Source organism: Balaenoptera acutorostrata, chromosome 12 (genome assembly GCF_949987535.1).
Source record: "Balaenoptera acutorostrata chromosome 12, mBalAcu1.1, whole genome shotgun sequence".
In the NCBI taxonomy this organism is placed as follows: domain Eukaryota; kingdom Metazoa; phylum Chordata; class Mammalia; order Artiodactyla; family Balaenopteridae; genus Balaenoptera; species Balaenoptera acutorostrata.
This window is the reverse complement of record NC_080075.1, coordinates 21732168-21751274: the sequence shown is the minus strand read 5'-3', so window position 1 is coordinate 21751274 and position 19107 is coordinate 21732168. Positions and strand designations below refer to the sequence as shown.

The following is a 19107-nucleotide window of genomic DNA, read 5'->3' as shown; positions in this document are numbered from 1 at the left end:
TTGAAACATCTTTGTGACCCTGGGATGAATTCAACTTGATCATGGTATATGAGCTTTTTTATGTGTTCTTGGATTTGGTTTGCTAATATTTTGTTGAGAAGTTTTGCATGTATATTCATGAAAGATATTGGCTTGTAATTTCCCTTTTTGGTAGTGTCTTTGTCTGGTTTTGGTATCAGGGTGGGCGATTCTCCCTTTTTTTTTAATTTGTAAGGTGTAGGTTGTTATTCTCCTCTTTTGCCTCTTATTTTTGTTAATTTAGATCCTCTCTCTTTTCTTCATGGTGAGACTGGGCCAAGATTTGTTAATTTTGTTTACCCTTGCAAAGAACCAGCTCTTGGTTTTACTGATTTTTTCCTTTTTTTTTTTTTTTTAGTCTCCATTTTATTTATTTCATCTCTAATCTTATTATTTTCTTCCTTCTGCTGACTTTAGGCTTTTTTTGATCTTCTTTTTCTAATTCTTTTAGATGGTAGCGTAGGTTGTTTATTTGAGATTTTTCTTGTTTTTTGAAGAAAGCCTGTAGCACTAGGAACCTCCCTCTAAGAACTGCTGTTTCTGCATCCCATAGATTTGTATGATTCTGTTTTCATTGTCATTTGTCTCAAGCTATTTTTAAATCTCCTCTTTGACATCATAGTTGAGCCATTTGCTTCCTAGTAGCATGTTGTTTAGTCTCCATGTAATCATTTTTTCTCATTTCTCTTTATTTGGTTGATTTCTAGTTTCATGCTGTTGTGATCAGAAAAGAGGCTTGAAATAATTTCTATCCTCTTAAATTTGTTGACGATTGTTTTGTTTCCTAGTGTGTGGTCTATCCTCGAGAATGTTCCATGTGCACCTGAAAAGAATGTGTATACTGGGTGGTTTTGGATTTAATATCCTGATAAAATAAGTCTAACTGTTCTATTTTTGTCATTTAGGATCTCTGTTTTCTTATTGATTTTCCGTCTGGAAGATCTGTCTATCAATGTGAGTAGGGTGTTAAATTCTTCTACTATCATGATATTCCCATCAATTTCTCCCTTTACATCTGTTAGTAGTTATTTTATGTACTTAGGTGCTCCTATATTGGGTGCATATATGTTAACAAATGTAATATCCTCTTCTTGTACTGATCCTTTTATCATTATAGAGTGTCCTTCTTTGTCTTTCTTTATGGTCTTTGTTTTAAAGTCTATTTTGTCTGTTAGGAGTATTGCTACCCCTGCTTTCTTGTCATTTCCATTTGCATGAAATTTTTTCCACCACTTCAGTTTCAATCTATATGTATCATTTGCCCTAAAGTGGTTTTCTTGTAGGCAGCATATTGTAGGTTCTTGTTTTATTGGCCAATCTGCCACTCTATGCCTTTTGATTGGAGCATTTAGTCCATTGACTTTTAAGTTAATTATTGTTAGGTATGATTTTATTGCTATTTTAAACCTTGTTTTCCAGTTGATTTTGTATTTCTTCTTCGTTCCTTTCTTTTTCTTTTTGTTTTTCATTTTGTGGTTTAATGCTTTTCTTTTGTATTATACTTGTGTTCTCTTCTTTTTTTTGTTTTTGTGAATCTATTGTATGTTTTTGATTTGTGGTTACCCTGTTTTTCAAGTGTATTAACCAATTACTATGTCTACTTGCTTTAGACTTGTAGTCATATAGACTCAAACACCTTCTTTAAAAAATCTACATTTTCTTATCCCACCTCCCAACATTTTATGATTTTGATGTCCTCTTTTACATCTTCATGTTTATCCTTTTGCATTTCATTGTCGTTATCATTGTTTTCACAAATTTTTTTCTTATTTTTTTAAAAATCTGTGTACTGCCTTATTTAAGTGATTTACTTCACAATTTTGATATTCTCTTTCTCCTAGATTCTTACTTATTTTCTATAAAGAAAGACCTCTCAATATTTCTTTTAGGAATATTTAGTTGAGTATTGCTGTATTATTTTAGGTTTTGCTTTTCTGAGAAATCTTCTATCTCTCCTATACTGAAAAATTAGCTTTCTGGGTAGAGTATCGTAGGTTGCAGGTTTTCCCTTTCTGGATTTTAAGTATATCTTGCCACTTTCTTCTGGCCTACAACGAATTTGTAGAGAAATCAGTTAATAGCCTTATGTGGGTTCCCTTATAATTAATTATTTATATTTCTCTTCTGCCTTTAGAATCCTCTCTTTATCTTTAAATTTTGTCATTTTAAGTATAATATGTTTTGATGTAGATCTATTACATTCATATTGTTTAGGACCCTCTGTGCATCCTGTACCTGGATATCTGTTTCTTTTTCTAGGTTTGGGAATTTTTCATCCATAATTTCTTCAAATATATTTTCAATCCCCTTTTCTCATTCTTCTCCTTTTGGGATCCCTATTATGTGTAGATTGGCATGCTTTATAGTATATCATAGGTCTCATATACTGCTTTCATTTTTTTTTTTTTTTTTTTTTGTCTTTTTGTCTGCTCTTCTGATTGGGTGATTTCCATTATTCTATTTTCCAGGTCACTCATTCATTCTTCAGCATTATTTAGTTTGTTATCTATTGCCTTTAGCTCAGCTTGGTCTTGGCAAGTGAGTTTTCTAATTTTAAGTGGTTTGACTTTAAGTTTCTAGTTCCTTTTTACAGTGGTCTCCCTTTATACTGACTGTTTTTCTTAATTCCTTTAGTGTTTTTATTACCTCCTATGTGAACTCAGGATCTAGTAGAATGGAAAAGTCTGTTTCACTGTTTGTTCTTTCAGGGGACTTCTCTTGTTCTTTTAATTGGGAGTGGTTCCTCTCCTTCTTCATTTTACTTATATTTCTCTGACTCTCTGAGTTTAAGAGAAGCAGTTATCTCCTGTGGTCTTGAAGGGCTAACTTCAAGTGGGAGCATCCCTGTGTAGCCTGTATGAGCCTCATATTTTTGGTGCAAGGGCTGTTTTTTTATATGGATGCCTCCATATCTTTCCTCAGTGTGTGCTGGGCAGATCGCCCAGATAGGGGGTGTGATTGTGGTTGTGGTGACCAGAGCCTGCACTTGACATTGAGCAGGATCTCCTCTTTGCTCTGTGGTTGTCACAGCCCTGTTGGGGCATGGTCTGCTCCCCAGTTGTTGGAGTAGAAACCCCCATATCCATTCCCAAGCTTTGGTGGGAGGTAGGCAGGACTGGAGCACTCCTGCTGGGAGAGGAGCCACTTAGTATTCCTCTGCAGGTGCTGTCCACCAGGAAGTGTGGTCTGTGGTGTCACCTGTCACCCTTTGTGTGGCCTCACAAAGTACTGTTGATGGCATTGCCCTTGGCCCAGCCTCAACCATGGGAATGCAGGCAATCATCCTAGGTGTGCCTCAGGCCTTGTGCTCACAAAGCCACCAGCGCAAATCCACAGGTGCACATCCACTGAAATCTGGCTCCGGGACCACAGGAGTCACATCTGGAAACAAAAGGCATGGTGATCCAAATACTGCTTAAAGACTTCTGGTGGACTACTAAATCTGCTTAACTGAGCAAATAAGTGTAGGGTCATTTGTGGTATAGTCTGATGGTACTAGACAAATCATGACCCAGTTGAATACTTCCTGGATCTGTAACTCAGAATGTTAATGTTTAATGCTTTGCCAAGCACTTTTTGTTTTATGTCATGTATTATAGAGTGTTAGAGCTAAGTGTCATTATAGATCATTTAAGCCTAATGGGAAATCACATAAAACAGATACCAGGAAGAGAGTTCAAGGGTTTGGCTCACAGCAAAGATCTTGGGGCTAGTGGAAAATAGGAATGAAGTATGAATAAAGCTAAAGGTAGAAAAACATAGATGGGGGGAAGTGGTTTCAGTAACTGCCAGTGTTTGCAAATCACCTTCCTGGGCTGGAAAGGGCATTGATAGGCTGTCTCTCTTAAAAAACGAGGGGCAGCATAGACACATAGCTAAGAAGAGGTATAGCAGAAATTAAAATCCAGTTTACCGACTTCCAGTCCATTTCCTTTTCCACTTTATACCCATTGTTGAGCTAAAGCTGTACAAAGGATGGTAAAGCTCATAAATTGGTGAGTTACAAAATCAGACCAACCCTGGAAAGACCCCAAGGCTTCCCACATCAACCTGCTGATGTGATCAAAATCCCATCTGCTTGAGAACTTAAATCCCCTTGAAGCTGAAAGCCAAGAGTTTTCTCTCATGCTCAAGTCATTCAGTCCTCCTGGCAACACAGTGCTGAGAGGTACCACTGGAAAAGGACCTTACCTTCTTAAGGGAATGTCGTTTTTTCTTATTAAATCATTGAGTCCATCTTGTGGTTTTTAGGGGGGAGGTTTGTTTACTTTTTGTCTTTGATTTTTGGTTTTTGTCATTTCTGAAATTTTGGTAGAAAAATGACACAAAGGACCCTTTCCTAGAGGGGGCAATGTTTACCTGTTCCCCTTTCTGTCTTCTGGCTCTCCCATGAGCGTGACCCTCCCCTAGGGAATGTTATCACTTTTAATTTAGTTACAAGTAGTCGAATTGATAGTAGTTCGGTATTTTTTCCTCTTTTCTTGTACTTAGGAAAAATATGTCAATTTTGAAAAATTGGTCGAAAATTCAGCAATGCCCTCTTCTCATTCCTTCTAAGCCCATGAATCCAGCCCTCTCCACCAATGTGAGTGACTTTAAAGACAATGGCTAATGAATACGTGTTTTGCTCTGATAGAGGAAGAAGAAAGGAATAGGGCACTTACTGACTATGGATCAGGCTGGGGCTGCTGCCATTGCCTTCATTCGTCAAATTGGGGTGATATGCTACAGAGCCACCTTCACTCATTTAGTTTTCCCAGGATTGGGGAATGCGGTCACTGACACAGCCCAGAGCCTTGGATGAGCTCTTATATTCCTTCGCAAGACACACCCATATTTAGAGCAAAGAGAGGGTTGGAAGTTTCAGTCACCCACCTTAAGGAGTTGGAGGGCAGGATGCCTGTCAATTTAACTATGACACTTTTACCACAAGAAAGAAATGTGAAAATTCTGTCATTATCAAAAATGAGTTCCTATTCATATTTTACAATTGTCCCCCAAAGGCATGCTTTATTAATCAAGACCCTATTACAATTTACTCACTAGGATAGATTGTTATATCTTTCCAGAGTCTTTTAATCTAAATGGTATCTTTCCCCACAACACTGTGTTTCTCAGGAATTCAAGAAACATGGGTCATTCTGAGTTTCTGATTGCTATTATTTACTTTTTCTCAAATAATTGTTTTACTGTAGCAAGACTACTTCTCAACTCATCCTATCTATCATATTTCCATGAAATATTGTTTTTTCAAACTTGAATTTCCACTGAGCTCTAAATATAGTTATGCCTTTGCATTTAAATATTTTTTGTGCAGTAAGTTCTTTTTCCTTTGTAACAAAAGTATCTGTTGGCTGTCCTTTTCCTTCCTGTTAGATTATTTGTGTGTTCTACTGACTTTTGGATTCTGAGGACATGAATCAAACACAAGGTCAGTTGCATTGACTCCATCTCACACAAGCTGACCGATAAAAACCACTTGAGAGTCAGGGTCTGCAGAGAATTCCAGCTTAACATATTCCCAGACTGACCAAAATAAACCTGAGCCACTTAGTATGTATCTCATACTTGCCAAAATTGCCAACTCAGAAGTAAACATGACTAAGGAGCTTTTCTCAGTATCCCCACATGAAGCTGATCACCCTTCCAGGTAGAATGCAAAAGGAAATGATACTTCTTCTACAGCCAAATGACAGTTTGCGAGGCGGTTGTCAGCAGCCCAGGGGAGTGAGCACCTTGATGAAGTAGAGATCTAACTTACATGCAATGTAGGATCAGGTCTACAATTTCATTCAGCTCTTGCTCTTACCCTTCCTTAACCCTCTCTCATTCTTCCTTTGACTCTGCATCATTTGACTCTAGTCCTCCTAGGCTTGAAATTCCTCCATTGCCTCTTATTATATCACATTACTATTATCCATCAAGGAAGTTCCATCTCTCAGAAGATCAGCAAGGCAAGTTTCCACATTTCATTTTCCTTAAGATTTTGGCTCACATATTGAGGTGTGAGATGATTCTGAAGTTGCTTTAAAACTAGCTACCATGTAGAAGAGGCAACCCTGAACCACCGTCTCCTCTTACTTTCATTTCCTTCTCTGACCTCACTTATCTGTGACACTTGTCATTCCCGTACTCACCTCCACTTATCATCCAACATTTATTTAATTCTACTGAACAGTTAGAAAGAAATGCATGTGCATGCCTACAGGAGTGAGCACTTGAGACATCAACCAGAAGAAATACTCCAGTAGATGTGCCCCTTAAAAGTTAATACCACATTTTCTGCCACAGTTGCCTATCAGGAAAGAGTCGGGGAAAGAATAAACTTCACCTGTTCCTGGAAAAGGTGCTGACCTGCTAATGAGAAACAGGCAATATCTGTGGCAATTCCCAGGCTTTGCAGGGAAGAGACTCCTCCCCATGGCGGGAATCTCCTTGAACCAAAGCCAGGCCCTTCCCATGACCCCTGTCCTGGCTCCATCATCCTGTTATTCATTTCAGTGCCCCTCCCTCACATCCTCTTATAAAAACCCAGTCTTTTCTGCCCCGACAAACCAGTGCAGATCCCTTGCAAGAGAGGTAAGTGGGAGCTGAGACAAGATGAGACCTCTGACAGGGGTTTCACCTCACATATTTCAGGGAAGGTATACAAGGATCCCTGTCCTCAGAGAATGCAGGAGCTCTGAGACCAGGCAAAGGCAGTCCTGGGAGGCCTCAGGTGTAGGAGGATGTACAGATTTTCAAATTCTTTCCAGAACTATGGAAGGGGATGGATGCCATCAAGATGGATTTATTCCTAGGGAACTAGACAGAGGAAAAGACAAGAGGTACAACAGGGCGTTTCTCACATCCTCTCTCTTACCGTCCTTCCTTTATTTCTCTGGTTGTCTCTGAACATCACAGACAAGATGATGCCTTCCATGGGCCTCCCCAGCCTGTCCTGGATGCTGCTCTCCTGCCTGATGCTCCTGTCTCAAGTCCAAGGTGAGACTTCTCTGCCTCTAGCACTGGGTTCCCAGTGTTTGCTCAGGGCCAAGAAGAGGAGGAAAGCTCCTGTGTGCCTCCCGTGGTAATGGTACATCCCCACACAACAACACTGCCTGCAATTCCTGCATCATCATCCTTCCTTCTGGGTGACTAGTGGTGGGAGGCACCTCAGTGGTCCAGTAACAGTGGGATGAGATGATTCTCAATTTTCAGTAGAGTCTGATTTTTGTGGGTAGATTAAGGAGGGAAGCATAGAGTGTCATTAATGAGATGAGTAGAAGGAGAATGACTGGAGGATCCAGTGTAGAGACAGTCAGCCAAGACGAGGAGAAGCCTTGGACTTTTGAATAAGGCAGATGAATAAAAAGAAAACAGACCATCTCCCAATTACTAGGTCTAGTTCATGATTAAGAAAAACTCCTGGAAATGTTGGCATTGGTGACAGGCAGTCAGGAGTTTGGTGTCACTGCTCCAAGCCGTGGCCCCACAGATATTCCCCAAGGTCACCTCCCCATTCCAATCCCCTCTCTCCATTTCACCCCATCCCTCTCCTTTATTTCTTCTTCCCTAGGGGAAGATTCCCAGAAGAAACTGCCCTCTGCACGGATCAGCTGTCCCAAAGGCTCCATGGCCTATGCGTCCTACTGCTATGCCTTGTTTATAACACCTAAAACCTGGATGGATGCAGACGTGAGTGCTGGGATTCGCAGTTAGGGCTGATAAGGAGAAGCAAATTAGAGACAGGGTTTGGGGGCTGGGAGTCTCCATTCTCTAGAGTTTCTTGAGGGTGAGAATGAGCACCTCATCTTTTGCAAACACAACCCCTTCTCACCTACCTTGTCTCTGCCCTTCCCTCAGTGAGGGTCTCAAGCTCCTCCTCAGTCTCTCCCTTCTCCACACAGATGGCCTGCCAGAAGAGACCCTCAGGCCACCTTGTGTCTGTGCTCAGTGGGGCTGAGGGATCCTTCGTGGCCTCCCTGGTGAAGAACAACTTGAAAACCCTCTCAGACGTCTGGATTGGGCTCCATGACCCCACAGAGGTACACTTACATCCTCTCTAGTCTGTTACCTCCCAGGATGCTATGGCCAGCCAGGCCTGCTCGCTGTCCCCTGTGCCTGCCTAGGAAATAACGTAGAGATCCCTAGAGCTCGGAGATCAAGGGGGTAATTGGAGAATGGAAGGCCTTGAGGCCAGCTGCAGAGCTGAGTTCTGTGCAAGTCTCCAGTCTCCAGCTAAGGTTAATCTGCCTCTTGTCAAGCTTTTACACAATTCACACACCATGCCTTGATTCAGTTCGCTGTGCATCCCTGAGTCTGCACATGCTGCGCTTAGCAAGTGCTAAATGAATATTTAGGATTGATGCATTTTTCCCTTATAAAACGTATGTTGTCTTGGATGTTCAGAGGGTAATCACAAATGTACCACCAAGTGTAGTTCACACAGTGACAAGTTACTCTGAGGGGTTCTATTCGTCTTTGTGATTACTGACTTTTGAATTTGCCAATGGAAGCAAAGAGTTACGGAGTGTTTCCCAGAGGAGAGCTGTGGGTCATCACCTGCTAGAGCAGAACTAATTCCATGATGCTGGGGAGGGTATCAGATGTTCCAGCTGAGGGAATCAGGCCAGGAGAACTCTAAAGGCCTTTCCACCTCACCTGACTCCATCCTCTGCTCTATAGGGCTCTGAGCCCAATGCCAGTGGATGGGAGTGGAGTAGCACTGATGTGCTCAATTACGTTGCCTGGGAGAGAAATCCAGCCACCGTCTCAAACCCAGGCTACTGTGGGAGCCTGTCCAGAAGCTCAGGTACGAAACAGAGGAGATCACTTCTGCCCAGCCTTTTCCATCCCCTCATCCCCTATTTCTGGGTCTGGTCTTCAGAGAATCCTCCTGGGCTGGAACTGCTTGTCTGTTCCCATCCCCTCTCACCTCTCCTTTCTTTCTCTCTCTTTCCCCTGGAGTGGGACCCTGGTGAAGATGAGGGAGAGCCTTTGAGTCCTAGGCCAGAATCTGGGATGCGTCCCCATTGGGTTCTCAAGCTCCACCAGCCCCATTCACTTGAGCTCTTCTGTCTCTTCAGGGTATCTGAGGTGGAGAGATTATAACTGTTATGTGAACTTACCCTATGTCTGCAAGTTCAAGGACTAAGTCAGATGGGAAGTCAGTAGCCTGAGTCTGGTGTGCAGCTCATCATGGACTTGGAACCAAGTATGAAGACCCATCCCGGAAAGGGAAATCCTCCCCACACCCCCAACCTGACCACCTCATTCTGGCCTTCCCTGTCTCTCAGCCTCATTTCAGGCATTTGTGTGTGTGTGTGTGTGTGTGTGTGTGTGTGTGTGCGTGCCATGGCCTGAGGTCTTGGAGAAGAGTAATAAATATCTTATTCCAAACTTACCTGCTTTTGTGCTCTTGTCTTATAACAAGACTCTGAGGAAGAAGTTTGTATGGGAAGAATCTAGGGGTGACCTCTGTCAAGTTTCATCCAGTTTCCTTGGAAAATGACTGAATGTACATTCCCACCAGTGTATTTGTGATGAGTATGTAGACCCTGTTCCCTTAGGAATTGGGTTGTGTTATACAAAGGCATTGCTTCCCCACACACTGTACTGCCCATTCCTCCTGATGGTATGACACAAGCAGCCTTAGTGCGGTCCCATGCTATTTATTATAGAATGCACTTCTGAAATCATTTGCTGTGAAGGATCATGAAGGATCTATTCTTTTTCTTTAATGTGCAATCCACCTTGGATCATGACTTTTATAAAATATAGTCAAGAAGAAATTACTTGGACTGACATGCAGATCATTGGATGTTGTCACTCTGTTTTAAGAAAGGAGCAAACTGTAGGTGTGGCACTCCGTGATCCCAGACTTCACTACAAAGCAACAGTAATAAAAACAATATTGTACTCGAACAAAAAGAGACATATAGGTCAATTGAACAGAATAGAGAGCCTTAAAGTAAACCCATGCTTATATGGTCAGTTAATCTTCAACAATGAAGTCCAGAATATACAATGGGAAAAAGACAGTCTCTTCAATAATAGTATTTGAAAACTGACAGCTTCATGCAAAAGAATCAAACAGGACTGCTTTCTCACACATATACAAAATTGAACTCAATATGGATAAAAAACTTGCATTTAATACCTGAAACAATAAAATTACTAGTAGAAAAACATAGGCAGTATTGTCTGTGACATCCTTCTTAGCAATATATTTATGGATCTGTCTCCTCACACAAGTGAAACAAAAGCAAAAATAATCAAACGTGATTAAGGCAAAATAAAAAGCTTTTCCACAGTGAAGGAAACTATCAACAAAACAGTAAAACAGCCTTCTTACTGGGAGAAAATATTTGCAATAGGGGATCAATGTCCAACATATTTGAAGAACTCATGCAACTCAACATCAAGAAAAATCAAGTACTCTGATTAAAAAACAGACAGAGGACCTGAGTAGATACTTTTCCAAAGAAGACGGCCAATAAGCATATGAAAAGATGCTCAGCATCACTAACCTTCATGGAAATGCAAATCTAAACCACAGTGAGGAACCACCTCACACCTGGAATAATGGGTATCATCAAAAAGACAACAAATTACAAGTGTTGGTGAGGATGTGGAGAAAAGAGAGCGCTCATGCACTGTTGGTGAGCATGTAAATTGGTACAGCCACTATGGGAAACATTTCTTCACAAAATTAAAACTAGAACTGCCATGTAATCCAGCAAATTCACCTCTGGGTATTTACCTGAAGAAAAGAAAAACACTAATTTGAAAAGATAGGTACACTCCAATGTTCATTGTTGCATTATTTACAATGGCTAATGTACAGAATAAACCTAACTATTCATAAACATATCAATGGATAAAGAAGATGAGGAATATATATTTTATATGTATAAAATATATATAATGGAATATTACTCAGCCACGAAAAAAACTGAAAGATTTTGTGACAATATGCATAAATCTAGAGGGTATTGTGCCAAGTGAATTAAATCAGACAGAGAAAGACAAATACCATATAACCTTACTTATATGTGAATTCTAAAATATAAAACAAACAAATGAAAAGAAATAAAATCATTCATAGATACAGAGAACAAACAGGAAGTTGCCAGTGGGAAGGGGTGTGAAATATGGGAAGGGGATTAAGAGGTGCAAACCCCCAGTTATAAAATAAATAAGCCATGGGGATGCAATATATTCCTATGGTCAATAATATTGTAATAACTTTGTATGGGAACAGATGATTACTAGACTTATCATGCTGACCATTTTATAATGTATGCAAATGTCCAATCGTTATGTAGTATAGCTGAAACTAACATAATATTGTATGTCAACAATATTTCAATTAGAAATATCAGTAATAATGTATCAGTATGGTTCATCAGTTGTATCAAGTGGTAAGTCCCTGTATTACCATTTCAATAATTCCATACATCTAAAACTATTCTAAGAATTAAAGCCTTTTTAAAAAATGAATTACTAAAATTGAAATATAAAAAAGAGTTACAGGGGGCTTCCCTGGTGGCGCAGTGGTTAAGAATCTGCCTGCTAATGCAGGAGACACGGGTTCGAGCCCTGGTCTGGGAAGATCCCACATGCCACGGAGCGGCTGGGCCCGTGAGCCACAGCTGCTGAGCCTGCGCGTCTGGAGCCTGTGCCCCACAACGGGAGGGGCCGCGATAGTGAAAGGCCCGCGCACCGCGATGAAGAGTGGCCCCCACTTGCTGCAACTAGAGAAAGCCCTCGCACGAACCGAAGACCCAGCACAGCCAAAAATAAATAAATTAATTAATTAAATAAATAAATTAAAAAAAAAAAAAAAAGAGTTACATATGTTAAGAATACATGTATAAAATTTTAGATTTCATAGACAAAACTAATCTGCCAAATTGCTATAAAAACTTCTAAGATTTTACTCTGGATTTCTGTAGTTATCTTGCACAGGTACAGCAACAAACAGTTTGAGGACTAGCACCATTTCATGGACCACACAATTAGTTCCTTATCCCTATAGTTGCTGAATGGTATCACTTTCCTCAGTACTTTCAAGAAAAGCCCAGTGGGTTTTCTGTCCTGTGTCCTGGAAACATGCTCTGGCCTCAGTCGGGACTAGAGTTGGGAAGGCTTAATAGCCTGCGGGGTTTCTACTAATATTTCTTGAATAAATAAAAAAGTGAATAAATGATGATTTATTTGAAAAGAACCACTTACATGGGTGAAGACGGTTGAAATTTTCATTGAACCGAAATATTTTTAGACCATTATACTACTCACTACCTCAATTCCGACACATTCTCAGCCTCATATCTTGTGTAAAAATATTTGGCCAATTGCCTCATCTGAAAGGGGGATGTCACCTTGATCAAAATCTTCTATGTGAGCCAAGAACCACTCAGCATTGCTACATAGGTATGTTTGCCAGATAAAATAGAGGACTCCTAGCTAAATTTGAATTTCAGATAAGCCACAAATTGTTTCTTGGTATTAGTGTATATTCAAATATTACATCTTTGCTCAATTTGACAGATGTTGCATATTTGCCAAATCTGGTGATACTACATATGGAGGTTTTCATTCTCAAATAAATAGATCAGATGAATTGACAGTGTCTACTTTCCTTAATTGACATTTGGCAAGTTTCCTATAGCCTTTTAAGATAGGCAATCTTTCTTCAAAGAGAGAGAATCACCCATTATATCTGAAGCTAGGTAAAAGCATATCTTTTCCTTTCCGTAGAGGATTTTTTCTATTATTATCTGTCAGAGTTAGGAAGTATTTTCCCTTTATTCTCTACAAGCCTGTATATAAGATTTAAAATATGTGTTTTGGGGTAGTTTGGTGGGACTCTTCCAAAAACACTCTAGACCTAAATTTTTCTTTGTAAGAAGATATTTTTAACATAGATTAACTTTTTTAAGATGGATATAGTAGATTTTAAGATTTTCTTGATTTCCCCTAGAAGAATTCCGAATTTTTCAACCTAGATATTGAAGAAAAAAAAAAAAAAAAGCTCATTTAGGGATGGCATGATCAAAAAAACAATAATGACAATGATTCCTGGCACTCTGTATTAAATCCAGGATCTCAGCAGTAGTGGTGCTCCATAGTTCCTAGATTGTGTTCCACTTTTATTACAGCTTTATTGAGGAATACTTGGTAAACACAAAAATCTGCACATAATGTATATAATTTGGATAATTTGGACATATGTATACACATGTGTTACCATCACTGCAACCTAGGTAGTAAATATATCCATCACCTTTGAAAGTTTCCTTGTGTCCCGCTTCTTTGTTTGTTTCTTTGTTCCTGTGGTAACAACACTTATCATGAGAAATACACTCTTAATAGTTTTTTTCTTTTTTTTAAACAGTTTTTTAAGTGCACAATATCTTATTGCTAACTATAGCCACTGTGTTGTACCACAGATTCTGTAAGCTTTTCCTACATCTATTGATGATTGTGTGCTATTTACCCTTTATTCTATTAATGTGGTGTACACTGTTGATTGATTTGCATATGTTGAACAATATTTGCATCCGAGGAATAAGAACCACTTGGTAAGGGTGTATTATACTTTCAATGTTCTGTTGAATTCGAGTTGCTGATATTTTGTTGAGGATTTTTGCAACCATGTATATCAAGAATATTGATCTGAAGAGTTCCTTTTTTATGGTGTCTTTATCTGAACATATTTCAGAATGGTTACTTATCTCTTCACCACAAGAATCTAGTGGGTTTCCAGAAAGAAAAAACCATGAAAGAGTGGAGACTCCCTAGACAGGGGCCTCCAGGTGTCTCGCACTCATAAATCCAATCCACACTCAGCACCCAACAAGTGGTCAAAATTACAATTTCATGTTTCTAAAGTTTATAGATCTAGCAGTTCTGATGCAGCTAAGCAGAAATGAGAAGGTATCTGTGTAATGCAGTGCCACTGCAGATTCCCCAGGAAAAGGAGATTACCCCAGGAAAAGTTGTTGGTGCTAAAATTATTCAGACTTTTTCCTGTTTTAAGAAAGAGAGTGACAACTTCCAATGATCTGCATGTCAGTCCAAGTAATTTCTTCTTGACTATATTTTATAAAAGTCATGATCCAAGGTGGATTGCACATTAAAGAAAAAGAATAGATCCTTCATGATCCTTCACAGCAAATGATTTCAGAAGTGCATTCTATAATAAATAGCATGGGACCGCACTAAGGCTGCTTGTGTCATACCATCAGGAGGAATGGGCAGTACAGTGTGTGGGGAAGCAATGCCTTTGTATAACACAACCCAATTCCTAAGGGAACAGGGTCTACATACTCATCACAAATACACTGGTGGGAATGTACATTCAGTCATTTTCCAAGGAAACTGGATGAAACTTGACAGAGGTCACCCCTAGATTCTTCCCATACAAACTTCTTCCTCAGAGTCTTGTTATAAGACAAGAGCACAAAAGCAGGTAAGTTTGGAATAAGATATTTATTACTCTTCTCCAAGACCTCAGGCCATGGCACGCACACACACACACACACACACACACACACACACACAAATGCCTGAAATGAGGCTGAGAGACAGGGAAGGCCAGAATGAGGTGGTCAGGTTGGGGGTGTGGGGAGGATTTCCCTTTCCGGGATGGGTCTTCATACTTGGTTCCAAGTCCATGATGAGCTGCACACCAGACTCAGGCTACTGACTTCCCATCTGACTTAGTCCTTGAACTTGCAGACATAGGGTAAGTTCACATAACAGTTATAATCTCTCCACCTCAGATACCCTGAAGAGACAGAAGAGCTCAAGTGAATGGGGCTGGTGGAGCTTGAGAACCCAATGGGGACGCATCCCAGATTCTGGCCTAGGACTCAAAGGCTCTCCCTCATCTTCACCAGGGTCCCACTCCAGGGGAAAGAGAGAGAAAGAAAGGAGAGGTGAGAGGGGATGGGAACAGACAAGCAGTTCCAGCCCAGGAGGATTCTCTGAAGACCAGACCCAGAAATAGGGGATGAGGGGATGGAAAAGGCTGGGCAGAAGTGATCTCCTCTGTTTCGTACCTGAGCTTCTGGACAGGCTCCCACAGTAGCCTGGGTTTGAGACGGTGGCTGGATTTCTCTCCCAGGCAACGTAATTGAGCACATCAGTGCTACTCCACTCCCATCCACTGGCATTGGGCTCAGAGCCCTATAGAGCAGAGGATGGAGTCAGGTGAGGTGGAAAGGCCTTTAGAGTTCTCCTGGCCTGATTCCCTCAGCTGGAACATCTGATACCCTCCCCAGCATCATGGAATTAGTTCTGCTCTAGCAGGTGATGACCCACAGCTCTCCTCTGGGAAACACTCCGTAACTCTTTGCTTCCATTGGCAAATTCAAAAGTCAGTAATCACAAAGACGAATAGAACCCCTCAGAGTAACTTGTCACTGTGTGAACTACACTTGGTGGTACATTTGTGATTACCCTCTGAACATCCAAGACAACATACGTTTTATAAGGGAAAAATGCATCAATCCTAAATATTCATTTAGCACTTGCTAAGCGCAGCATGTGCAGACTCAGGGATGCACAGCGAACTGAATCAAGGCATGGTGTGTGAATTGTGTAAAAGCTTGACAAGAGGCAGATTAACCTTAGCTGGAGACTGGAGACTTGCACAGAACTCAGCTCTGCAGCTGGCCTCAAGGCCTTCCATTCTCCAATTACCCCCTTGATCTCCGAGCTCTAGGGATCTCTACGTTATTTCCTAGGCAGGCACAGGGGACAGCGAGCAGGCCTGGCTGGCCATAGCATCCTGGGAGGTAACAGACTAGAGAGGATGTAAGTGTACCTCTGTGGGGTCATGGAGCCCAATCCAGACGTCTGAGAGGGTTTTCAAGTTGTTCTTCACCAGGGAGGCCACGAAGGATCCCTCAGCCCCACTGAGCACAGACACAAGGTGGCCTGAGGGTCTCTTCTGGCAGGCCATCTGTGTGGAGAAGGGAGAGACTGAGGAGGAGCTTGAGACCCTCACTGAGGGAAGGGCAGAGACAAGGTAGGTGAGAAGGGGTTGTGTTTGCAAAAGATGAGGTGCTCATTCTCACCCTCAAGAAACTCTAGAGAATGGAGACTCCCAGCCCCCAAACCCTGTCTCTAATTTGCTTCTCCTTATCAGCCCTAACTGCGAATCCCAGCACTCACGTCTGCATCCATCCAGGTTTTAGGTGTTATAAACAAGGCATAGCAGTAGGACGCATAGGCCATGGAGCCTTTGGGACAGCTGATCCGTGCAGAGGGCAGTTTCTTCTGGGAATCTTCCCCTAGGGAAGAAGAAATAAAGGAGAGGGATGGGGTGAAATGGAGAGAGGGGATTGGAATGGGGAGGTGACCTTGGGGAATATCTGTGGGGCCACGGCTTGGAGCAGTGACACCAAACTCCTGACTGCCTGTCACCAATGCCAACATTTCCAGGAGTTTTTCTTAATCATGAACTAGACCTAGTAATTGGGAGATGGTCTGTTTTCTTTTTATTCATCTGCCTTATTCAAAAGTCCAAGGCTTCTCCTCGTCTTGGCTGACTGTCTCTACACTGGATCCTCCAGTCATTCTCCTTCTACTCATCTCATTAATGACACTCTATGCTTCCCTCCTTAATCTACCCACAAAAATCAGACTCTACTGAAAATTGAGAATCATCTCATCCCACTGTTACTGGACCACTGAGGTGCCTCCCACCACTAGTCACCCAGAAGGAAGGATGATGATGCAGGAATTGCAGGCAGTGTTGTTGTGTGGGGATGTACCATTACCACGGGAGGCACACAGGAGCTTTCCTCCTCTTCTTGGCCCTGAGCAAACACTGGGAACCCAGTGCTAGAGGCAGAGAAGTCTCACCTTGGACTTGAGACAGGAGCATCAGGCAGGAGAGCAGCATCCAGGACAGGCTGGGGAGGCCCATGGAAGGCATCATCTTGTCTGTGATGTTCAGAGACAACCAGAGAAATAAAGGAAGGACGGTAAGAGAGAGGATGTGAGAAACGCCCTGTTGTACCTCTTGTCTTTTCCTCTGTCTAGTTCCCTAGGAATAAATCCATCTTGATGGCATCCATCCCCTTCCATAGTTCTGGAAAGAATTTGAAAATCTGTACATCCTCCTACACCTGAGGCCTCCCAGGACTGCCTTTGCCTGGTCTCAGAGCTCCTGCATTCTCTGAGGACAGGGATCCTTGTATACCTTCCCTGAAATATGTGAGGTGAAACCCCTGTCAGAGGTCTCATCTTGTCTCAGCTCCCACTTACCTCTCTTGCAAGGGATCTGCACTGGTTTGTCGGGGCAGAAAAGACTGGGTTTTTATAAGAGGATGTGAGGGAGGGGCACTGAAATGAATAACAGGATGATGGAGCCAGGACAGGGGTCATGGGAAGGGCCTGGCTTTGGTTCAAGGAGATTCCCGCCATGGGGAGGAGTCTCTTCCCTGCAAAGCCTGGGAATTGCCACAGATATTGCCTGTTTCTCATTAGCAGGTCAGCACCTTTTCCAGGAACAGGTGAAGTTTATTCTTTCCCCGACTCTTTCCTGATAGGCAACTGTGGCAGAAAATGTGGTATTAACTTTTAAGGGGCACATCTACTGGAGTATTTCTTCTGGTTGATGTCTCAAGTGCTCACTCCTGTAGGCATGCACATGCATTTCTTTCTAACTGTTCAGTAGAATTAAATAAATGTTGGATGATAAGTGGAGGTGAGTACGGGAATGACAAGTGTCACAGATAAGTGAGGTCAGAGAAGGAAATGAAAGTAAGAGGAGACGGTGGTTCAGGGTTGCCTCTTCTACATGGTAGCTAGTTTTAAAGCAACTTCAGAATCATCTCACACCTCAATATGTGAGCCAAAATCTTAAGGAAAATGAAATGTGGAAACTTGCCTTGCTGATCTTCTGAGAGATGGAACTTCCTTGATGGATAATAGTAATGTGATATAATAAGAGGCAATGGAGGAATTTCAAGCCTAGGAGGACTAGAGTCAAATGATGCAGAGTCAAAGGAAGAATGAGAGAGGGTTAAGGAAGGGTAAGAGCAAGAGCTGAATGAAATTGTAGACCTGATCCTACATTGCATGTAAGTTAGATCTCTACTTCATCAAGGTGCTCACTCCCCTGGGCTGCTGACAACCGCCTCGCAAACTGTCATTTGGCTGTAGAAGAAGTATCATTTCCTTTTGCATTCTACCTGGAAGGGTGATCAGCTTCATGTGGGGATACTGAGAAAAGCTCCTTAGTCATGTTTACTTCTGAGTTGGCAATTTTGGCAAGTATGAGATACATACTAAGTGGCTCAGGTTTATTTTGGTCAGTCTGGGAATATGTTAAGCTGGAATTCTCTGCAGACCCTGACTCTCAAGTGGTTTTTATCGGTCAGCTTGTGTGAGATGGAGTCAATGCAACTGACCTTGTGTTTGATTCATGTCCTCAGAATCCAAAAGTCAGTAGAACACACAAATAATCTAACAGGAAGGAAAAGGACAGCCAACAGATACTTTTGTTACAAAGGAAAAAGAACTTACTGCACAAAAAATATTTAAATGCAAAGGCATAACTATATTTAGAGCTCAGTGGAAATTCAAGTTTGAAAAAACAATATTTCATGGAAATATGATAGATAGGATGAGTTGAGAAGTAGTCTTGCTACAGTAAAACAATTATTTGAGAAAAAGTAAATAATAGCAATCAGAAACTCAGAATGACCCATGTTTCTTGAATTCCTGAGAAACACAGTGTTGTGGGGAAAGATACCATTTAGATTAAAAGACTCTGGAAAGATATAACAATCTATCCTAGTGAGTAAATTGTAATAGGGTCTTGATTAATAAAGCATGCCTTTGGGGGACAATTGTAAAATATGAATAGGAACTCATTTTTGATAATGACAGAATTTTCACATTTCTTTCTTGTGGTAAAAGTGTCATAGTTAAATTGACAGGCATCCTGCCCTCCAACTCCTTAAGGTGGGTGACTGAAACTTCCAACCCTCTCTTTGCTCTAAATATGGGTGTGTCTTGCGAAGGAATATAAGAGCTCATCCAAGGCTCTGGGCTGTGTCAGTGACCGCATTCCCCAATCCTGGG

At 41.4% G+C, this 19107-nt stretch overlaps 2 protein-coding genes across 2 annotated transcripts; one reads left to right on the top strand and one right to left on the bottom strand.

Annotated features, from left to right (window-relative positions):
- Positions 1-6925: 6925 nt before the first annotated feature.
- LOC130704517 (lithostathine-like) lies at positions 6926-9154 on the top strand. Its single transcript, XM_057558481.1, has 4 exons — positions 6926-7002; positions 7577-7695; positions 8686-8812; positions 9087-9154. Exons 1-4 carry the CDS (start codon positions 6927-6929, stop codon positions 9152-9154), a joined length of 390 nt encoding a protein of 129 aa, XP_057414464.1. The 5' UTR covers position 6926.
- A 5572-nt stretch (positions 9155-14726) lies between these two features.
- On the bottom strand, positions 14727-16955 carry LOC103007444 (lithostathine). The gene is made up of 4 exons (XM_007193013.2): positions 16879-16955; positions 16186-16304; positions 15069-15195; positions 14727-14794 (listed from the first exon to the last, which is right to left on the bottom strand). The coding sequence occupies exons 1-4, from the start codon at positions 16952-16954 to the stop codon at positions 14727-14729; spliced, it is 390 nt and encodes a 129-aa protein (XP_007193075.1). The 5' UTR covers position 16955.
- Between the last annotated feature and the right edge of the window lie 2152 nt (positions 16956-19107).

What these genes read in the sequence shown, in the direction of transcription:
- LOC103007444 (XM_007193013.2), bottom strand. Translation starts at nt 16,954, where the DNA reads ATGATGCCTTCCATGGGCCTCCCCAGCCTGTCCTGGATGCTGCTCTCC. An exon ending in GCTCCTGTCTCAAGTCCAAG is followed by an intron (nt 16,305 to 16,878) that starts GTGAGACTTCTC and finishes CTTCTTCCCTAG; the next exon opens with GGGAAGATTCCCAGAAGAAA. An exon ending in GAGCCTGTCCAGAAGCTCAG is followed by an intron (nt 14,795 to 15,068) that starts GTACGAAACAGA and finishes CTGTCTCTTCAG; the next exon opens with GGTATCTGAGGTGGAGAGAT.
- LOC130704517 (XM_057558481.1), top strand. Translation starts at nt 6,927, where the DNA reads ATGATGCCTTCCATGGGCCTCCCCAGCCTGTCCTGGATGCTGCTCTCC. An exon ending in GCTCCTGTCTCAAGTCCAAG is followed by an intron (nt 7,003 to 7,576) that starts GTGAGACTTCTC and finishes CTTCTTCCCTAG; the next exon opens with GGGAAGATTCCCAGAAGAAA. An exon ending in AAACCTGGATGGATGCAGAC is followed by an intron (nt 7,696 to 8,685) that starts GTGAGTGCTGGG and finishes TCTGCTCTATAG; the next exon opens with GGCTCTGAGCCCAATGCCAG.